The sequence below is a fragment of the Molossus molossus genome, unplaced genomic scaffold (assembly GCF_014108415.1).
Source record: "Molossus molossus isolate mMolMol1 unplaced genomic scaffold, mMolMol1.p scaffold_m16_p_19, whole genome shotgun sequence".
Classification (NCBI taxonomy): Eukaryota; Metazoa; Chordata; class Mammalia; order Chiroptera; family Molossidae; genus Molossus; species Molossus molossus.
This window is the reverse complement of record NW_023425354.1, coordinates 9,882,490-9,903,099: the sequence shown is the minus strand read 5'-3', so window position 1 is coordinate 9,903,099 and position 20,610 is coordinate 9,882,490. Positions and strand designations below refer to the sequence as shown.

Here is a 20,610-nt window from a genome sequence, read left to right as displayed (position 1 = left end):
AGCAAGCCAGTGAGGAGGAGGCAGGGGAGACGGAATCCCCGATACACCCACCTTTGAGGGAGGTTTGCAAAGGGAACTTCAGACATAGCCCTTTTTGAGAAGCCGCGGAGGAGAAGGGCATCTAGTGTGCCGGCCTCTCCAGGTGGCCTAGCTACGCTTGGGACGGGGGGACAGTGCCTCGATCTTGGGGAAGGTGGTGGTTGGTGAGTGCTCGGCCCCGGCTCTCTCCTGCCTCGGGCACCTGCTGGGCCCAGCCCTGGGTCGTCCCCCTCCGAGACCACCCTTGTTGCCCTTCATGGAAATTCCTCCTGTTGTTGGAGGCTCATTTGGGCATGCTTGGTGGTATTTCAGTGGATATTTAAATAGTCTTGAGGTTGAAACATCCCTTTTCTGATATCCTGGGCAGACCCCTGCTATTTTCACCTCATGTAGTAACGTTTCTTAGAAATTACTTCAGAGGACCGGTCAGTGGTAATCACTGTCCTCGGATTGGGCCGCAGTGACGGGAATATAAGTAGAAAGCGGGAGGTCTACTTTGGGCCAATTTGAGTTACCAGTTTTAGATTTTTTGTTTGCCTGTGCTGTGCCAGATGTTTTATGTGGATCGGGGATTCCCCTGTAGATACAATAAAGATCTGGAAGTCAGGTAGGTGTCCACTCGATGTCCTTTATTTTTTCTGTAACAATTAATACTTCTCCGGGATCAAGGCTCCAAACCTGTCAAGCCTGACCTGGGCCCAGATTTATCCAGATTTCCCAGTCGGCTCAGGAGGTGGTCCGTGGCTTTGATGAAGCCGTGATGCTGGGCGAGGGGCGCGAGGCAGTCCACTCGCGAGGCGGCGCCGAGGGGGAAAGGCCGTGGACCCCACTTTTTCGGCTCCTTTGAACCTTCCCGATGCCCATCTGTTTTGCGTGAGGACGCAGAGGGCCGCGCCCGAGGCCGCCGCTGGCGCCAGGTGTCGTTCCTGCCGTTGGACTCGTCCCGCCCCTACCTTGGCAAGTTAGCCTGGCCAGAGTCCGGGGCCGACCGTTCGGCGGGGCCATTGGCTATGACACTCTGCTCCCCGTGGGCCTCTATGCACCCCTCCACTGTCCTTAGGATGATTTGGAGTCTCCGATCCAGGGCAAGGAGGTGGGGCTCGGTGAGGATCGGGGTGAGCTGGTCCTCCCGCAGGGACTCCCGCATCACGTCGCTGAGTCTGTAGTCGGCCTGGGCCAGCAGCTGCAGGTGTAGAAGTGTTTTCTTCTTTATCCTGGAAGAACACAGTCACAGGAACCAAATAAGAAAATGTGGAAAGAACTTTGCTGAACTAACTTCCCCACAAAAGGCTGCTGTAGCTGATGTGTTTAGCCTCTCCCCCAGGGTCTTCTCGAGCACTTTTTAATGAAAACCAGGCAAAAAAGGAACGGAGAAAAGATGACCCAATGGTTTTCAGTCCTTTTGGTCAAAGGCCTGCTGAGCTGTTTACTCCAGTGACTAACGCCACAGAGCGACGCTGGAATCAAGTGCTCCTGACTGCGAGGAGACCTAAAGCCACGTGAGGTTTCTAGTAGTGAAATGATGACGTTTGCCATCTCACAAGCTCTGGGTACTGCTGGCCTCCAAGCTGTTTCTTGGCACCTTGACAGTACTTCTCGATGTGAGATTCTCAAATGGAGGGATGGACCGACCTTGTGACCTGACTGTAGGATTTTTAGTTCACATGGAATCTGACTTGGACTCAGAAGCAGCCCGACTGTCCACCTTTTCTCGTAAACTGCTTGCCCGTGTCAGGAGGAGGGGAAGGGAATTGTCTAAACTAACCCAAGAGGCGGCCGGGGAAAACGGAGGCGTCATTTTGAGTTTTCCGGCTGAAAATGAAGGAGATGACTTTCCTAGGGGTGGGTCCCGTATTTCTAACAAACTCTAGCTGCAGCGGAGCAGCTGACCCTTTCACAAGCCTGGGAGACCAGAGAGGAGCGGGAGTAGGTTAGAGATTCTCTCGAGAAATGGTGGCCAGGCAGAGGTGTTAGTACAGTGATACCTCGGTTCTCGAACGCCTCGGTTTTCGACCAAATGGAGATTCGAGAAACTTTTGTCTCGGAATCCGAACAAATATTTGGAACTCGAACTTCCGAGATGAGCCGAATGGCGTTCATTCGGCCCAGCGCGCCTTGCTTGCGTCATCAGTGTGAGTGCAGAGAGAGAGTCACGCTTTGTGGAGTCACGCTTTCCTATTGGTTTCATTGCTTCGGTTCTCGAACAATTCGGTTCTCGACCGTCCTCCTGGAACGAATTATGTTCGAGAACCGAGGTATCACTGTACTTCCTTCCCATCTGACTTGGGTTCATGGGACTGGAGTCAGTACTTTCCTTAGATGGAGATCAAGTAGTAATATTTATGAGCTTTTATGAGTCTGGTTAGTCATATCAGAGACAGGCTCTGACAAAGGGTGATGATTATCTGAGTGGGCTAAAGATTAAAGTTAGTGATTGAAAGATTTAAAAAAAAAAAAAAAAGGGGGATACCCTAATTCATCCCTTGCTGAAAGATGAAAGGATCTGAGATGTCGCTGGGGGAAATTCTGTCATCGGTAATACCTGTCTTTCTACCCACGCATGTCCTAGACCCATGGAAGCGGAGTAAGTGCCTCAGAACTTGGCTGCAGGCAGGATGAGGTGTCACGGTTGTGACCTGCCCTTGAAGTGCGAGCTCACCTGCAGCACTGGGAGAGTGGAGAGAGGATGGACATCTCGTCATGGGAGTGTCGTCCAAACCTAGGGGAGTAAACAGGCCGTGGGTGGCAAGCAGCAGCTCCCTCCCAGTGTGTGCCCTCTTCTGTCTCAGCTTTCTGAACTGAAGCACAGCTTGGGGTAAAATGCCCGGGATCATGGCAGCTGCCCTCCCAGCCCCTGTCCTCAATCACATCAGAAAAACCTCTGTCCAAAAATGTCAAAACCAAGCAGTCATTCATCCATTCATTTGTTCACCGACTGCAGAGGGGGATGAGGCACGCACTCTGCCTCTAGGAGTGAGTCCTCCAGTGAAAAGTAGGGAAAACTCCAGTCTATTTCACTGGTGCTCTTCGGGTAGAAGAGAAACAAAGGGACTTAGCAAAGATCAAGAGAAAAAAGGAGCAAAACAAGTAGGGCAAGGAGACAGGGAACGTGACCACAGAGCCCCTCATTTCTCGGGGTTCCCCTGAGCAGCTGCAAGGGGTACGGCTGGGTGGGGAGAGCGGTGTGACACTTACCCTCTGGCGTTGTCAAGGTGAATGAGGAACCCATCATCCCCAAATTTGGTGAACATCTCATAATGGTGACGGTCCATATTTCCTGTAAAGGAGGGAGGCACTGGAGCCAGAGCCCACAGGCCAGGAGGCAGTGCTCCTGACCTGTTTTCTCTCCAGTGTCTGGAGGCCTGTTAGCTGTTAAGACATCAGTCTGAACCCAAGGCCCCAAGCTGTCATTTCCCCAGGGTAATTAGGGACTTTGCCGAGGGATAAGGAAGCTAAACTAGCCACCAGACCCTAGTGTGGACTCTGCAAATCTAAGGCTTTCGCTGTTTCTCCCCGCACCCCAGGCCTGGGACGTGAGCACCACCCCGATGTTGGCTTTCCTTGCCTGAGCTCCTCAACTGGGGCCCGCTGTAGTAAGCCAGCACGGATCAGCTTCTCCAAGGGGGGGGGGGGGGGCTGCAGGCCTTCAGGTCTGCGCACGTGTGTGCTGGCCGCCTTCATAACTCACGTCCCCAAGGGACGTGAAGGTGGATGACCAGCCCCTTCCCAAGGCCTTTCTTCTACCCATTCAGTGTGCACCTCCTTTCCTGCCTGGTTTCCCTCACGGAGTCAAGGGGATCAATGGCCTCAAGCCTGAGGCCCACTGGGGCCTGGCTTGCAGGCTTATCCCTGCCTTCGCAGTGATGTCCCCCTCAGGAGGGAGGTCCCTTTGGGGCCTCCGCTGCTTCTGAGGCCCTGGGCGGGGTGGGGGTGCCCGAGGTGGGGGAATCCCGGACCAGCAGCAGGGCCTCTGCCAGGAGCCCTGGGCGTGCCACCTACCGATCAGGAAGTCGAAGATGGCCATGTCGATGACATTGAGCAGCCGCGTGCTGCTGTTGTAGGGGTAGATCTGCTTCACCGTGTCGCAGTAAAGAGGATTGACCTCCCACCTGAGGGGGAGAACCAGTCCTGGGGCTGGAAGAGCCAAGATGGCAAGGTGTTGGGGGCCCTCCTCACACCTCTCCCCTCCTCCCAAGTCCCTGCCTCCCTGATCCTGCCCTGGGCATGCAGATGGTAGCCGGGTGCCTGCAGGTGGACCCCGGGCAAAGACATGGAAGGATGCAGATGCCATGGGCGAGAAGGTTCTGGGTCCTTTCAGGGTGTTTCCTGAGCATCGCTGTGCTGGGCACCGTGCTGCCGGCCAGGACACCACACCAGGCAGAGGTGACAGGCAGAGGGGAAGCCTGGCCGTGTCCCTGCCCTGCCCCCTCTGCAGCTCCTCTCACCAAGCCCCTGGGCCCTGCGGCTCACCCCCACCCTTCCGTCAGCTAACACGGACTGCGGACCTACTGCGTGCAGGGAGTGTGCCTGAGCCCGGGAATCGACAACGGGCCCTGCACGGCTTGCTGGGGGCCGTGTCTCCTGCGGGCTCCTGGGCTGCTCAGTCACAGCAGGTGCCGTACTGCGTTTTCATAATCTGGCCACTTCTCTGACCACCCAGCTAGACCGCGGAGCTTCTCCAGGGGGGCCTGCGTCCTTCACGTCTGTAACCCTAACACCTAGCATTGGGTAGTAGCCTCTTTATAACTGAAGAGACAACTAAGGGGAGGGAATGGACACAAGCCAGCTGGTCTCAGGATCTATATGAGATGCAGCCAAGGGAGACGGGTAGCTTCTGGGGTCAGGACAGACACAAGCCCTTGGTGTAGGACTGCGGTCACGCTCAGGGACGAACGTACACAGCCATGTGGCCAGGGAGGCAACTCACTCCTCTCTTCCCGCCAGCGAGTAGGAGCGGATCCAGGGGTTGGGCACCGACAGCCTGGGGGCCAGGTTGAGGGACGGCAGGAAGGCGGAGAGGGAGCCCTCCAGCAGGTGGGGGTTGCCGCAGACAGCGTACTCGGTCTTGCACATGTACGGGCACTTGGCGAAGAAGCACACGTTGCTGGCTGAGGATGGGTGGGGGAGGAGGTTAAGAGAAGGGCTTTGGAGCAGACTTCCTGCCCCAAGAAACCCCCTGGGAGGGAGCGCAGCTGGGGGAAAGGCAGGAGAAGGAAATGTGCCTTTTCTAGGTGCTGAATGCTGTCGAACCGAGCGTCCTGAGCACCGACCTTCAAATGTCTCGGAGCACAGAAGGTGTGGGACCCAGCCCCACCACCTCGTATCCACGTGGTTAGTGTTCAGTGTCTGGACAACACCTGATTCCAGGGAGGCTGGCGTTGTAGTTGGGTACCCACCTAGGCTAGTTAGCGTCTCATGTATGACCTTTCCTCATCCCTAGTTCCTTTTGTGTGGCGCTCGGGTGGACCAGGGTGGGAGTGTCGGATGGCGGTGTACACCCATCCCAGTCACAGATGTGGCTACTGGTAGGACAGACCACCGCTGATTGTAACGGCGGCCACGCTGGCCTCCCGTGTTCTGAGACCCAGAAGATAGCTTTGGCCAGTCCTCTACCTGGAGAGACGAAGAAAACGCTCTGCAGGATTTCATTCTTGGTGACCTCTAGGATTTCCTTGGTGACGTTGACTAGCCTCCCCACTGTTGGTGGCACACGTCGGAAGTCCAGGATCCTGCAAGAGAGGGAGCCCTGCTCAGATCTGAGGGACGGTCGGGGAGTTAGCCCGTTAGAAGTGGGCTGGTATTTCTGACCACTCCCAGCGGCGGGGGGTCTGCAGTGCTGAGCTGACGGTGCCCAGGGCAAACCGAAGGGGTGGGGGAAGGGGGGTGGAACAGGAATCCTCATTCTACCAAGCCTCCTGGGCAAACCGTCCACCATCCTAGCTGGGTTCTAGGTCAGAGCTTCTCATATTTCAATGTGCGATGAGTTGCCCGGGATCTTTTTCCAACGCGGGCTCTGTGTCAGGCGGTCCAGGGCGAGGCTGAGATTCTGCGTTTCTGACGAGCTCCCCGGAGGAGCGTGTGAGTCGCAAGGACCAGGAGCTAGGAAGTTCAGGAGTGGCTTTCACCTTTTAATGTCACAACCTGAAGGCTCCGTGGATAAGTGGGAGTGGGTGTATTCTCCCCGTTTTCAGACCCAGAAGCTAGAGCAAAGGGCCATGTCATGCCCAAGATGGCAGCGTGGGCAGCCTGGCAAGGTTGGTTTCTCAATCCATGGGGCCGGGTGAACTTGTGTTTGAAGGCATCACTTGTTTGAAGTGTTTGAAGGCATCACTGAGGTTCATGAAGAAGATAAAGAGCCAGAAGGAAGACATTCCTGGGAGGTCCCAGCTGAGTGTCTGCCCAGCTTCCCCTCTTGGGAGTGGCCCCAGCCGTCCAGCTCCACGGGGCCAGACCCTACCTGTCCAGGTGGAAAGCCGCGATCTCAGCATTGTGCCTCTGGAAGTCAATGAAGTAGAAGAAGTCCTCGGGCGTCTCCTCATCCCGCTGCTGTCTGAAAAGAAGGAAGGAACCGTGCCCTGGATGCGGACGTCGGGGCGAGCCTGAGAAGACAGCTGGTGAGTATGGCCAGAGGGAAGGGAAAACAGCTTCTGTGATGTCAGTGAGTGCGTGTCGGGAATGGCCGGTGGCTGGGAGACCGGCACGGGGAGAGGAACCAAGCTTCTTGCAAGACACCGTCTTGTTGGCACCCCCAACACCAAGTCTACTTAAGAAGCTTTGGTGATAGCGACTGATTCTTTACAAAACCCAGTAGTTGAGAGGGAAGAAACACAGATATAAATGGATATAAACTTGCACAGATATAAACAGACGAGAGGGTTCTGGCCAGCAAAACCAGGGTGGCAGAGACCCAGATGCCAAGGATGAAGAGAGACAGGATGCAAGACAGGACTTTGTTAAAGCAAAAGCGCTCTAGCAATTTACATGACCGAGCTTTGAGGGACAGAAAGGTTCTGGGTCTTAAGGTGACAGGGAGGAATAACCGAAGTGCCTAGTCTCCTCACAGGAACCTGAGCTGGGTCATAAGAGTGGGCCAGCCAGGGGGCTGAGGGAGAGACTGGGGTAGAGGATATGGGCCTATATATGTCTTTAACTCGAATGCATTTCTTTTTTGTTGTTGTTAATCCCCACTGGAGGATATTTTTCCATTGATTTTAGATAGAGTGGAAGGGAAGGAGGGATAGGGAGAGAAAGAGAGGAAGAAAGATTGGTTGCCTCCTGCATGAACCCCGACCAGGACTGGGGATCGACTCTGCAACCCAAGTTCATGCCTTTGACCGGGAATCGAACCTGTGACCCTTTGATGCTCTAACCACTGAGCAACAGCGGCTAGAGCTGGATACATATTATTTCACCCACGTGCTACAGAACGTTAAAGGCATGTCTTTGCTGCTGTTATAAATAAAATAGAAACTGATTTAAAAGTATCGCTGACTTCACAGTGGCCCTTTTCGCTGCCTAGTCTTTCAACCGAGAGAATTCTCAGTATGTAGGGCTCTGGGATGGCTTTGAGGGCCTGGAGACAGGTGGGGATCGATCCTAGCGGTAGGGTGCGAACTGAGCAGCCCAGCTGCAGGGTTTGAATCCTGCCCCACTGTCGGCAGCTGGGAGGTTGGGGCGAGCTGGCTTCTCCAAACCCCAGTGTTGTCCTTTATAAAATGGATATTTTCACGGTACCTGGCTTATAAGATTATTGATGATCCAAAGACAGTCATGTAAATAACCTGTGTAGCATAGATCCTAGCAGAGACCTGGTAAGGACTAGCTCTTACTATTTTTAATTATTATCACCAAAACCAGTTCCATGTTTGGGCAGATTGCCCGAAACAGTCAGATAACGGCTTGGAGGTGGTAGACCCCTCTGACTGATTTGGGGTGAGAACCCCCGGGTGCCGAGGCTGGGTACGGAGGTCAGGGAGGCAGCACTTACCTCATGGGTTTGAACATGGCCTTCCCGAAGTCGGAGAACCGCAGCACCAGCTTGAGGTGGACCCCACTCGGTTTCACAACTGTGGGGGGAACAGGCTGAGTTAACCAGGCTTCTGGGTCGGAGCTCAGGGCTGGAGCCTTTGCTCATGCACGGAACCCGACCCATTTCTTCTCTTCTTTCCCTCAAGACTCGAATTTGCTTTTCAGAGCCCGCGGGCCGTGGAGCGGGGTCCAGGGCCAGACCTCGTCTGCCGATGGGAAAAGGCACACGGGACAGCCCAGGGATGTCTCCCTCCGCAGAACGGCCTGCTCGGTGCTCCGCCACCTTACGGTTCTGACTCTGCCGTCTGCTGCCTCGCATTAGTAGTTTATCTCCGCGTCTTCCTGGTGAAGGCTGCGCCGGGCCCGGGACAGGGCCCGTGACACGGCCCCTAGGTGCCTCCCGGGACCCTGACGCGGGGTGTCCTGGCCCTGCTGTGAGCCTGTGAGGGTGGGGACAATGTCTCCCTCACCACGATGCTCTATGACACGGCAAAGGGCAGGCGTTCAAGGAAAGAGAGGTCCCGGGCCCCGCAAACCTTCGTCTTTCAAACCTTTTAACACATCCTGACACACGTGAATGTGTCTGATGTGTATTTCGGTATTGAGGTGACCGGATGGGGCTGCTTGTGGCCGGCGGTGACTGGTCTGGGGGCTTTGGTGTCCAGGCCAAGCCTGGCCACTCTGAGGGCTGTGTAAGGTCCAGGCACCACTGCACGTAATTTGTGACATCCCGGGAGGGGCCTGTGCTGCGTCTCATGCCTGTTATTTTGATTCTATTAATCGCTGACCCCAGAGAGGGGGTCTCAACCTCGGCTGCATGAGAATCACCGGGAACAGTTTGAAAATGCTGGTGCTCAGGCCTCATCCTATGCAGCAGATTGGACACCTGGGGTGGGGCTGGGCCTCTGCACCTTCGGGTGCTCCCCGGGAGGCCCTGACGTGAGCCGGGGTAGACAGCCACTGTCCCTTCGACGGCTCCTTAAATTTGAAACGCGCTCCAATCCCTTGAGGATTTTGTTAAAATTCAGATTCTGATTCAGGAAATCAGAGGGGGGCTGAGGTTCTGCATTTCTAACAGGCTCCTCAATAATGCCATGGTGCTGTCCTGGGCCACACGCTGACCAGCAGAGGACTTTGCTGTCGCGTGGGTGGGTGGGGAGAAATGCCGAGTCTTCAGAGATTAGGCAGAGAGAGTCGTGCCCCTTCCTCCCAACCGGGACCCCGTGGAGGGGCTGGTGGGCCCCTCCCATTGCTGCCAGGTCCTGGGGTTCACACAGCTGTGACCCTGGAGGCTGGGTGGAGGCAGGGCCGGGTCACTTACTCTGGGAGCAGTCACACGCCCCAAGCAAGGCTTTCTCGTCCTGACTGTAATCTGTGGAGGAGAAGGGCAGGGAGAACGTTCAGCCGGGCCTTGGGCAGCCAACAACTGGGGCCCCGAACTCTGGTTCCACCGCGAGAGGCGACAGCGAGGCAGCCTGGGGCCCTGGCCCATTCAATGGGGCATCTCCTGGCGCCCCGGGTGGTGGTGGTCTCTTGCCCTGCCCCATCCCCGGCCCCATGCTCGCTGGCCCTTCAATGGACACTTGTCGCTGAGACTGTCGCAGTGCTTGGCAGCACAGAGCTGGAGACAGCAGGCCTGTGCTCGGATCCCAGCGCCAGCACTGGTCCCTGGCCAAGTTGGTCAACCTCTCTGCGTCTCAGCCCCCCCATCAGTAAAACGACAGTGGTGATGTCCACGTCACAAAGTCATCGTGGAGGAGAGTCGGTGGGCTGAAAGGCAGCACTCGCCAACGGCTGGGGGTCTCTCCGGAGGCGGACAGAGCCCCCCACACCCCCCTGCACGGTTGCGATAAGAGCACGGTTGTAAGAGCGCTTTCAAAGGGCAAAGGTCAATGTCCGCGACCTTTTTCTCGGTTCGCCTTCTGTGTGTCAGGAGTCAGAGGGCCCTTCCCTGTCTCACCCAGAGCCCGGGGCGGGGTGCCCGGCCTGCCTGCAGGAGCCTCACCGGCGCTGATGGTGGGGAAGTGGCGCATGTCGCGGAGGAGCTTGCTGACGACGCCGCTGGACCGGGGGTACAGCCCGTGGCGGCTGATGCCCAGGTGGAACTGGACCCAGCTGGCCTCGAGTCGGAGCTGCAGCGGGGGGTCCAGGGACGTGAGGTTCAGCTGCTCTTTGTACATCTTGTGTCGTCTGAAAGAGCAGGGGACTGCTGTTGTTAAAATCAGAGAAACAAGAATGCAAAGACCCCCCAAAATACCTGGCCGGGTCTCCCCATTCATCCAACAGGAGCTGGGCCTTCCTTGCCCTCAGAGAGCTTACCGTCTGGTGAACGGAGCTCCCAGCAATGAACACAATACCGTACACCAGACACCACGCCTAATACAAACCGTGGCAAAGCTTTTTTTTTTTTAAACTTGAATGGGGAAGAAGTCATTTATTTATTTATTTTAAATTTTCTTTATTGATTTGAGAGAGAGAGGAAGGGAGAGGGAGAGATAGAAGCATAGTTGAGAGAGAACATCGATTGGCCGCCTCCTGCATGCCCCCTCTGGGGATCGGGCCCACGACCTGGGCAGGTGTCCCGACCAGGAATTGAGCCGGTGACCTCTTGGTGCAGGGGTCGATGCTCAACCACTGAGCCACACCGGCCGGCCAACCGTGGCAAATCTTGTGAAGGAAAAGGGCAGATGGTTAGAAGCGAAATCAGAGGCCTCACATAATCTGGGACCTCAGGAGGCTTCCTGTGTGCACTTCCCTCGAAAAAGCCCGTGTCTGTATTTCCCACTATTTTCTGCCCTGAGGAGTCAGGAGATAGGGGAGAGGAGGTCACTGGTGAGAATGAAGAAAACGGAGTGAGGATCCCTCAGTAAGCCCGGCCGGTGTGGCTCAGTGGATGAGCGTCGTCCCATGGACTGAGAGGTCCTGGTTTGATTCCCGGTCAGGGCACATGCCAGGGTGCAGGCTCCATCCCTAGTAGGGGGTGTGCAGGAGGCAGCCGATCGATGTTTCTCTCTCACATTGATGTTTCTATCTCTCTCTCTCCCTAAAAAAATCAATAGAAGACAACTTTTTTTTTTTTTTTTTTATCCTCACCCGAGGATATTTTTCCATTTTTTGTACAGATAGAGTGGGAGGGAGAGAGAGGAAGGGAGAGAGAGAGAGAGAAACATCGACGTGAAGGGACACATCGTGTGGCTGCCACCCGCACGACCAACCAGGGCCGGGGACAAACTGCAACCGAAGTACGTGCCTTAGCAGGAACCGAACCCGGGTCTCTCCGGACCGCAGGCCGACGCTCTAACCGCTGAGCCAAACTGGCCAGGGCGAAGACAACTTTAAAAAAAAAATGTGGTACTATAAATGAGTCAACACTGACTCATGGTCTTGTAAACACTGAAGTACATATTAATTTATTTTGATTTGGGAGTTTTCATTTTTGAGCCAATACCTTTCCTTTGTTCAGGTCTTGGGGCGTTTTAAGAGCTGAGACTTCCCTCCCGGGAGCGGAGGCCCCTGCAGCCTTCGGCTTGGGGTGGGGGAGGCTTGAATAATGGATACACTTATTTAAAGTGACACATTTTCGACTGCTTCAGGACTGGGGCTTTATGACAATCAAGGGAAAGGGCGAATGGTTGACTAGGTCAGTAGGCCTCCTGCCAGATTTAAAAAAACAAAACTAGATTAACATTTATTTTTATTTGAAAAAATAGTCGAGCCAGGCTCTAGTTCCCGAGGCTGCTTTGAGGCTGCAACTGTGATTGCTGAACTCTGGGGAGTCTCATGGAAAGATGGCCAAGTCCTGGGCTAAGTTCCTCGCCCTGCACAGAGCGGCAGGAGAAAGAGAAACCGCTGTTCAGGGGAGAAGGGGAGGGGGGGGCAGCGGTCCCCTGAGTGCGGCTGATTGTTGACGGAGCCCAGCTACGGCAGCGGTTGGGGTCACTGCATCCAAATCTAAAAACAAATGTGGCGAGTTGGGGGTCACTTCTGGATGAGGACAAGTTGCTCTTTCAGGGGTCACGTTTACTGTTGGGTGAGGACACGTGGTTTGTTCTTCTGCCCTTCCCAGAGCCTGTCACAAACTGGGGGGGTGGTGTCATGGCCTCCCTCCCATTTCTGATCTGTCTCACATGTGAACCGGTTTGGGGACATGTGTCACATCCCGCTGGACACGGCCCACACACCACGGAGGCACGAAGCCCGGCCATCTCATCTGTCCCCTGGGTTCCATCAGGACCCTGGACTTCGTCCACAATCGTTAGGGACTTCTTTTTCCGTAAACAAACAAAACCACTTCCTAGGCCCACGTGAGTCCACATGACAGATGTCTCTCTCAATAATCGTCATTATCATTCAGTGCCCACTCGAACCCTTGTTTCAGTTCCAGACTAAACTAGACGCGCTACTAGTTTGTTTGTTCCATTTCTAGACAGCCCTACTATTTTTCTTAGGATGTGTCTAGGTCTTCAGCCTTCACCTACAGAACTCCTACAAGGGCCATCTCAAATGCCCCATCCCCAGCATGACTATCTTACTGACTCTCCCAGATAAAGAATAAATACAGCAGCAGAACACGAGGCCTGTTTTGGGTGCCAGTGATGGCGGTGACCAAGCCCTATCCCTGAGGAAGTGAGGTGAGCAGCACCCAGGTGTGACTGAGCTCCATGAAGTGGAGCGAGAGCTCATCGGGCGTGGGCAGTGGGTAAGGACACGGACCTTGGCGTTCCAAAGGCCCGGTCCTGCCTCTTACCAGCAGCATGACCTTGGGCATCGGGCCGTACACATACCTCATGGGAGCCTACAACCACCCCACGAGCTACATCTTATCTCCAATTTGCAGACGAGAGGACTGAGGACAGGGCATGGCCATCAAAAAAGTAATTTGACCCCCTGAGCCTCAGTTTACCTGTGTGGAAAATGGGGATACTGACAGCTGCCTCATTGTGTCACAGGAACTAAGTGTAGAAACACCCAACCACAAAGTAGGCATCCAAGCATGGTTACTGCTGTTAGTTATTATTATTAGTGTTTATGAAGACCAGAGACTGGGTGGAGGATAGGTTTCCAAAAACATGGTTGTAGTGGGTAACCAGGAACAACCAGCTTTGCAGGCCAGAGCAAAGCCCCTTGGAAAGTCCAATAAGCAAGGACATGACATCCATGTCACGCTATTGCGTTAGACACCACCACTGTCATGGCTTCGCTTGTCTGCAAGGTGCAGGATCACCCAAGGGGCCTGGGGTCCTGCTGTAGCTTGTCTGCGGTCTCCCCATGTGCCAACTAAGCGGGAACCAAGTTATAGTCGAGGCGTTAGAGAGAAGTGCTGTTTTCCACCCTCTGAATGTTCAGGCTTGGCCTTGGGACATAGGAGGGGTGTCTGCTGGCCCGGGGAGGCGTGGGAAGCCTCGGCGGCTCCTGGTGGGCTACGTGGGGGCTTGGATCCTCGTCCTGGGACGTGGGGAGCTGAGGGCATGTGGAGATGGACAACCCGCGCCCCAGTTCCTTCTGGGCTCCCAGGGCGGAGCCACGGGGGTGCGGTGTTAATTAGCTAGGCTTAGCAAATAAGCATAGCGGAGAGGGGGGACCACTGTGACTCAGAGGGTTCGGGGAGGTTTGGGCCCCGTGCTCCTGATCACTGGAACTCATAAGGCTGGTCAAAAGCACTCTGTTATAAAGAAAATTCAAAAACAAGCTAGTGCACTTCTATGGGACGGGCTTTCGAAGGAAATCTGTGCATCCATTTGGTCCGTTTCAACATTCTTTCTCTGGCATTCGTCTCAGAGAGAATATTTCTGCGTTGTTTTTATCATGGTGGTGATGTGTTTGGAATAATCCCCCTTTGTTTTTGTTTTTTTGTTATAACTTTTTTTTTCCTTCATTGATTATAGAGAGAGAAGAAGGGAGAGGGAGAGGGAGATAGAAACATCGATGAGAGAGAACATCAACTGGCCGCCTCCTGCATGCCCCCCACTGAGGATCGGGCCCACAACCTGCGCATGTGTCCTGACCGAGAATCAAACCAGTGACCTCTTGGTGCTAGGTCGACGCTCAACCACTGAGCCGCACCGGCCAGACGGGATAATCCCCCCTTGCAATGTCTTATTTCTCCTGTGACCAAGAAGGATCCAGGTTTTGTGGGGCACGGTGCTTACACAATTTGGGGAGCCATTTTTAAGAAAAGGAGTACAAAGCTATGAATACAGAATTAGGCATGAGTGTGACTATTTATTTAGAATGAGAAAACACGTTAACAGATTACTAGTGCCTTGACGATTTAGGCCCGTCTCGGCTGAGATTTCCTACTTAATGTGCATGGACGTCTTGACTGTGACCTGCCCAGCCCTTCCCTGCAGCCCCTGCCCCAGCTACTCCCCCTGACCCCACCCTACAGCTCTCTGCACCCACAGGGGAAGGGACGGACCCTGGGCTGAAGCCTCACCAGTTTCATGATGAATATGCCTGTGGGTTGTGCAATCCACAGCCCAGAAATACCTACTGAGTACCAGGTTGTCACCTACAGGCCCACTGTTTTAGCTTTATCTAGGGGACCCTCTTGGCTCCCCTGGCCAGCACCCGAGTATGAGAATGTCGGAACGACAGACCGTGTGGACGTGACTGAGGCCAACAACGACACGGGCTATTGCACGTGGATTTTCTGTTCACCATCCCATTGTACTTTATTTCCAAGACCAAGCTCTGAGTGTCTGCTGGTGGCGTGTGCTCACTGCAGAATTATGTGGGGTGACCAACTCTCCCCCAAATGCACCTTCAGCAAACTGGCTGGCTCACCACTAAAATCCTGTGGCTCATCATAAACAGGCCACAGAATGCTGACGACGTCCCCTGCCCCTCCATCCCAAGGCCTCAAAGGGCATGTCCCCTGTGCCACCCCTTCCTGCCACCTGCCTCCTCGTCTGCTTTTATCTCCGTGCCCTGGGATCTGGAAGACCCCAAAGTGAGGGCCCTAATTGCTCCTCATTTCACTTCCTAAGACAGAAGTTCACCCTCTGAAGTCCATCTTTCAGCCCTAAAGGAGTCTCTGCTTCGTCAGCTCCAGGACCAGAGCTCGACTTTTAGGGGTAAGAGGCAAGGCTGCTGTGTCAGCAACTCAGAGTCACTCTCAGTGATGAGTTTGCAAATCCAGAGAGAGAGGAGGGAGGAGAGACAGTTCCCTCATCCTGAATCCTGGCTCTGCCCCTTACAGCTGTGTGACCTCAGGCAAGGTATCTAACCACTCTGTGCTCCACTCCATCGGAAAGGCAGGGATAATAAATGTGCCCACCTTATGGGGTTTTGGTGGATTAAATGAATGTAATAGTTGTTTATGTGAATTAGTATTATCACCATGATTTCTGGGATTCCATTTATATTGGCGTTTCTGTGCCTAATGCGGGTGGGGAAGGAGGACTGTGAAGAATTATTTGCAACTACTGTTTAATTTCCTCGTCACCCGAGTCTGTTTTCCAGGGTAGAAGCAAGAGCTCGAGACTGCATTCCTCAGGACGGCCCTGCGGCAGACCGAGTAAGGGCCTCAGATACCCACACCCTAATCCTGGAAATGTGGCTGTTTCCTTAGATGAGCAAAGGAACTTGCTGAAGGAATATGTTAGGGATCCGGAGATGGCGTGATGGTCCTGGATTATCTGGGTGAGCCCTGAATGCCAGCCCCATTGTACAGATGGGCAGACTGACACAGTTAGGAAACTGTCTCGAGCTAGATCAAGGTCACCTGGCTGGTGAGTCGCAGCTGCAGAACAGTGACTTGAATTTGGCCAATTGGCTTCTGAGGCCCAGCTCTTCATCAGTGGTCCCTTTACCACGCTCTGGCTCCTCACACTGCAGCCCTGAGCCGAGGCTCCCCCATGATGTCCCAGGCTCCACCCCACCCCCACCCCAGCAAGGGATCTGCAAGCCCATAAATGCAACCAGGAAGCTTGATCCGGGTAGGGAGAGCATCGTCGTAGACATCTTTCAGACACTGGGTGGGGGGTAGCACAGAAGACGTTAGCACGCGTAGTTGGGGCTTTGGGGATAAAGTGATTTGCTTACCTGACACAGAAATGTGAGACAAAATGGGAAACCTTAGATCCCCGTGACCCAAAATGTGTGATCTTTTTTTCATGGTCTTATCCAAATGGCTAGACGTGCCCATTTTGCAGACCTTGTTGATGTTGGATGTCCTGACAGAATGAGCTAGAGACCTACTGCAAGCGAGGAGAGACATCCCAAGAGCTGGGACTGACCTCTGAGACACCTGCTTCTGTATCTTCAAAACAACTTCCAGATCAATAGCTGAAGACGTGAGTAGCTTGGACACTTGGAGAAGAAGACAAGAACGCTCTTGGTCGACGGGTCCCCCAGAGTTAAGGCAGGGAATTAGCAGATACCTTCTAGCTGGGCCAAGTTTCCCAGTTCCATTCCTGGGCATAGAGCTGAGCACCAAAGACGATTAACAATCATCACTGGTTGTACACAAATAAATCTGGAAAGAGCTGCCAACGGTAGACCCTCTTGGAGACTCACAGTTACGTAATGGCAGTAAAGGCTCTGAGAAGTCCTGCAGTCAGGCCTCTTGCTCAGAGAGCATTTGTAAACCCTCCTTTTACATAGCCCCTGTCGACACACCCTAGATTCTGTGTCATATACAATACATTTTGGGAAACACTAAATACTAGCCCTGGACCAAGAAGCCCCTCAACCTAATTGTGATGTGATGATTCATACAGTACGGGTCCCACAGCTGCAGACTATTTTTTCCCCCAGGACAACTGCCTCCCTGGTGTAGCCAGAGGTACTCAATTTAGGGCAACTTCACCCCTCAGGGGTCACGACATTTAGAGACATTTTTGCGTCATCGTCAGTGGGGGGAGTACTAAGAGATTCCGCTAAACACCCCCCTCTGTACAGGAGAGCCTCGCACAACGGAAAAGTATCTGGCCCGCGTCTGCTGAGGCACAGAAACCCGGGGCTGGAGCCACAGGACCGGGAGCAAATAAAGTAACTGATGCTCTGATGGCTGACCTGAAAGGTGGCTACGATGGGTTCTGGAATCGGAGCAAGTTAATATTGTCCATAGATAGCATAGCGCCTTCCCCGGGGCCTCCTAAGCTCTTTCTATATCTTCAGCACAGCAAACATTGTAAATGTTGTTTAATTGTTTGAAAAAACAAATGTGAGTCACACGCATTTCATTGTCAGAACAACCTAACAAGCATCTTGATAAAATCTAAAACACACATGTTACTTGCAAATGATGTGATATCGATCCACTTAAATGCCATAATTTTGGTTCTTTTCATCCTCCAACTGTGCAGTCGTGAAATACACACACACACACACACACACACACACATACACACACACACACACTGTTAGCAAATGACACTGACCATGTGTGTCCTCTTTCTCTTATATCATTTTCCCAAGTGCAGAAAACAGCAGTACTCAGAGTGGACCAAGAAAAAGGAGGAGCTTTAAAAACCTACACCCTGGGTCCTTTAATAATCAAGGGTTTACCAGAATTTATTTTTGAAAGTGTTTGAACTTTGCCCTACTGCCTGTTGCAGAGGCAGGGACATCTGAAGGAGATCTGAGCTGAGAGTATGGGGTTACAACAGGTCGTTAGGCGGGGGGCACATGTTTTCATGGTCCGCAGGCCAATTTCCTGGTGGCCCACCCATAGATGAAATTCTTTCAAGTCCTTGGCGCATGAGTTAGTGCTCATTTGCATGGTGTGATTTTGCCATCTGATTTGCAAATGGAAGGACTGCAGATCTTGGCCTGTTTTCCTCCTCGGCGTGTGCAGTCACCCATGGGGCAGGATAATTTATGGAGATATGAATGTGTTTTCTGTTCCTGCAGAATTTCACGCACCCCTCTTCTAAGGAGGTAGTGGGCGTTTGTGTCTTTGTCTCTGAGGGTGTTCAGGATCCCGGACCAAGCAGACGTTTAGACAGGTCATCCTGCTCCTTCTCTGGCTTTCTTTTATTTTTATCATTTCTGGAAAGCTAAGGGTTTGACAGACAGTAGGAAGTGCCTACGGAAGCACAAACTTTGGGGGAAGTATGCAAATACCCTCAGACTAGGAGAGGAAAGTTGGTTTGAGGGCGTGTGTCTGGCCTGGAGGTGAGCCACGGTGGCGGGAAATGGCTGAGCTGTTTCTGGGAAGGTGTATTTCAGCCATAATCCTAATCCTGAGCTCGAGGTTGGCATAGAAACAACAGTGCCACCACCTGCACGAGACCAGGTGACGGCAGGTCGAGAGAGGGTCCTCCTAAAATGTTCTGCTACCCAAGACCCTAAGGACACTCCCCCAACACTAAGGGATTTGGGGAAAGGAGCCCCAGCGATGACTGAGATCAATTCCCAACCCTCCTCACGGAAAAGGGGCGTACATCTCATTGGGTTTAATTTTAGAAATAAAAATCAATGTCATATTTCTTCTACACTTGAGCTGGCGGAGTGAATTCGGGTCCTGCTAGAGTAACAACTTAATCCTGAAATCTCAATGGCTTACCACAACCACGGCCTTTTCTCTCTCATTCACGCCACCTGTCCGTGAAGGTCAGTAGGGTCCTGCTGAGCAGCTCAGGGTCTCAGCTCGAGGGACATACCCAGAGCCCAGCATAGTCACCAGAGCAGAAAAGGGAGACACTGGTGAAGTGCTGGCTCTCTCATGCTTCGGCCAGGAGGTGACGTAGGTCACTTCAAACATCCCCTTGACTAGAGCTGGTCACATGGCCCCAACCAGCAGCGACGGGCAGGGACACACAGCTCTGCGATACTCATTGAATGTAGGATCTGTCTTTTTAATGCTACGAATGCCTTGCATTTGTGTAGAGCTCATTATTTGGGGGATTCTTTCCACGTATGATCTTACTGGAGTCCCCTCAAGGCCTGGGAGTAGATCGTCCCTCGGACCCCCAGGGGAGGAGGTGGAGGCCCACGAGGCGGGGGTGGCGATGTAGTAAGTGAACGGGAGGAACTACCAGCCGGAGTTTCCGACCTGGATCTTCCCTGCTTTCCCACAGAGGCTGCGCAGCAAGTGATGCTCTGCCAAAGGCTTGTTCAGATGATTGCGGAGCCTCCTCGAAGACCAGAGTGGTGGTGCGGTGGAGCCCGAACAGCGCATCTGTCTGCTGTTGAGAAAGCGGGGCCTGGACCAAGATGTCAGTGAGATTTTGCCAAATGGGCTGATTTCCCGACACAAACTCATTTCCCTTCTGGTTGAAATACAATCACTTCCTCCTCCCGGAACGGCTCTCATGCCATGTTGCAATAGACGACTTGTGTTCACTCCGGGCTAACCGAGTCCCTACCCCATCCTGACCTCACAGAGTCACCGCTGTGGCCCAGAGTTGAGTAAGACCTAGTCAGAGAGTGGCACATGGATTCGGGTGTGGGCTCTTCCAGGAGGAATGCAACGAGAGGCAAAGAACCAATCTTCACCTTTTGACCTCAGAGAGCATCTCCAGAAGAAGGGAGTAGCTTAAAGTCTATCCGCAAACAGATTAAAAAGAGAATACATGAAGAGCTAAATCCTTGGCCCTCCGAGGGGATTGGGGCTGTCCTGTCTGGGAATTAGGGAGGCCGAGGAAGCTTGATGCAGGAGCGCCAGAGCCTTCTTGGAACGGGAAGGACCACATCGGGAGGAGGGAGACAGTCAGAGACAGCTTTGCCTCTGTATTAGTCTGCTCGGGCTGCCATAACAAAACACCTCCGACTGAGCGGCTAAACAACAGAAGTTTGTTTCTCACAGTTCTAGAGGCTGAAAGTCCAAGATCAAGCTGTTGGTAAGTTCGAAGTCTCTCTCCGTGGCTTGCAGGTGGCTGTCTTCCCACTCCGTCCTCACGTGGCATACACATCCCTGGTGTCTCTCCTTCTCCTTATAAACACACCAGTCCTGTTGGATTAGGGCCCCATCCTTATGACCTCATTATCTTAATTCCCTCTCTAAAGGCCCTTTGTCCAAATACAGACACAATCTGAGATGTACTGTGGGTTAGAATTTCAGTGTAGGAATTTTGTGGGAACACAATTCAGTCCATAACAGCTTTGTTAGACCTGTGAAGGATTACATTAGATTTGTTCTCATTGGCCGATAGGGAGGGCTCTTACCACTAACGGCTGCTTGCCCCCTGCCCAACAACTCACCAGCATAAGGGACTTCCCTAGCTTCTGTTTGGTAGAATAGCGCTAAGTTGTGCAAACCACTCCTCTTCACTCGCCATAATACCTGAATCTCCCCAGATGGCCTTTGATCTATTTTGGCCAATAGTGTGGCAGAAGTGACATTAAGCAGGTTCTGGCCAGGACCTCAAGGGGCTGTGCACACTTCCACTCTTTCTTTGTAACCTGCCGCCACCATATGAACACAACAGATTAGCCAACTGGGGGATGAGAGACCAGGTGGAGCTGAGGTCATCATCTCAGCCAAGGCCTTAAACCCATATATTGGGAGCCCACGGGAGGGAGTACAGCCCAGATCAGCAGAGCTCAGGCCACAGCTGACCAGTTGCCTGAATGAGCCCATCAGTCACCAGAAGA

The 20,610-nt window shown here is 53.4% G+C and overlaps 1 protein-coding gene across 1 annotated transcript in view; it reads right to left on the bottom strand.

Moving 5' to 3' along the window:
• Nucleotides 1–823: 823 nt before the first annotated feature.
• FAM20A (FAM20A golgi associated secretory pathway pseudokinase) overlaps nt 824–20,610 on the bottom strand; it is a 31,261-nt gene continuing 11,474 nt past the window's right edge. Inside the window, exons 2-11 of the mRNA XM_036268724.1 lie at nt 10,073–10,257; nt 9,389–9,439; nt 8,027–8,105; nt 6,497–6,589; nt 5,653–5,768; nt 4,967–5,147; nt 4,039–4,148; nt 3,235–3,316; nt 2,699–2,758; nt 824–1,253 (exon numbers count right to left, since the gene is read on the bottom strand). Of these exons, the coding sequence (XP_036124617.1) occupies nt 989–1,253; nt 2,699–2,758; nt 3,235–3,316; nt 4,039–4,148; nt 4,967–5,147; nt 5,653–5,768; nt 6,497–6,589; nt 8,027–8,105; nt 9,389–9,439; nt 10,073–10,257 (1,222 nt within the window). The 3' untranslated portion in view covers nt 824–988. The remainder of the gene's footprint in view (nt 1,254–2,698; nt 2,759–3,234; nt 3,317–4,038; nt 4,149–4,966; nt 5,148–5,652; nt 5,769–6,496; nt 6,590–8,026; nt 8,106–9,388; nt 9,440–10,072; nt 10,258–20,610) is intronic.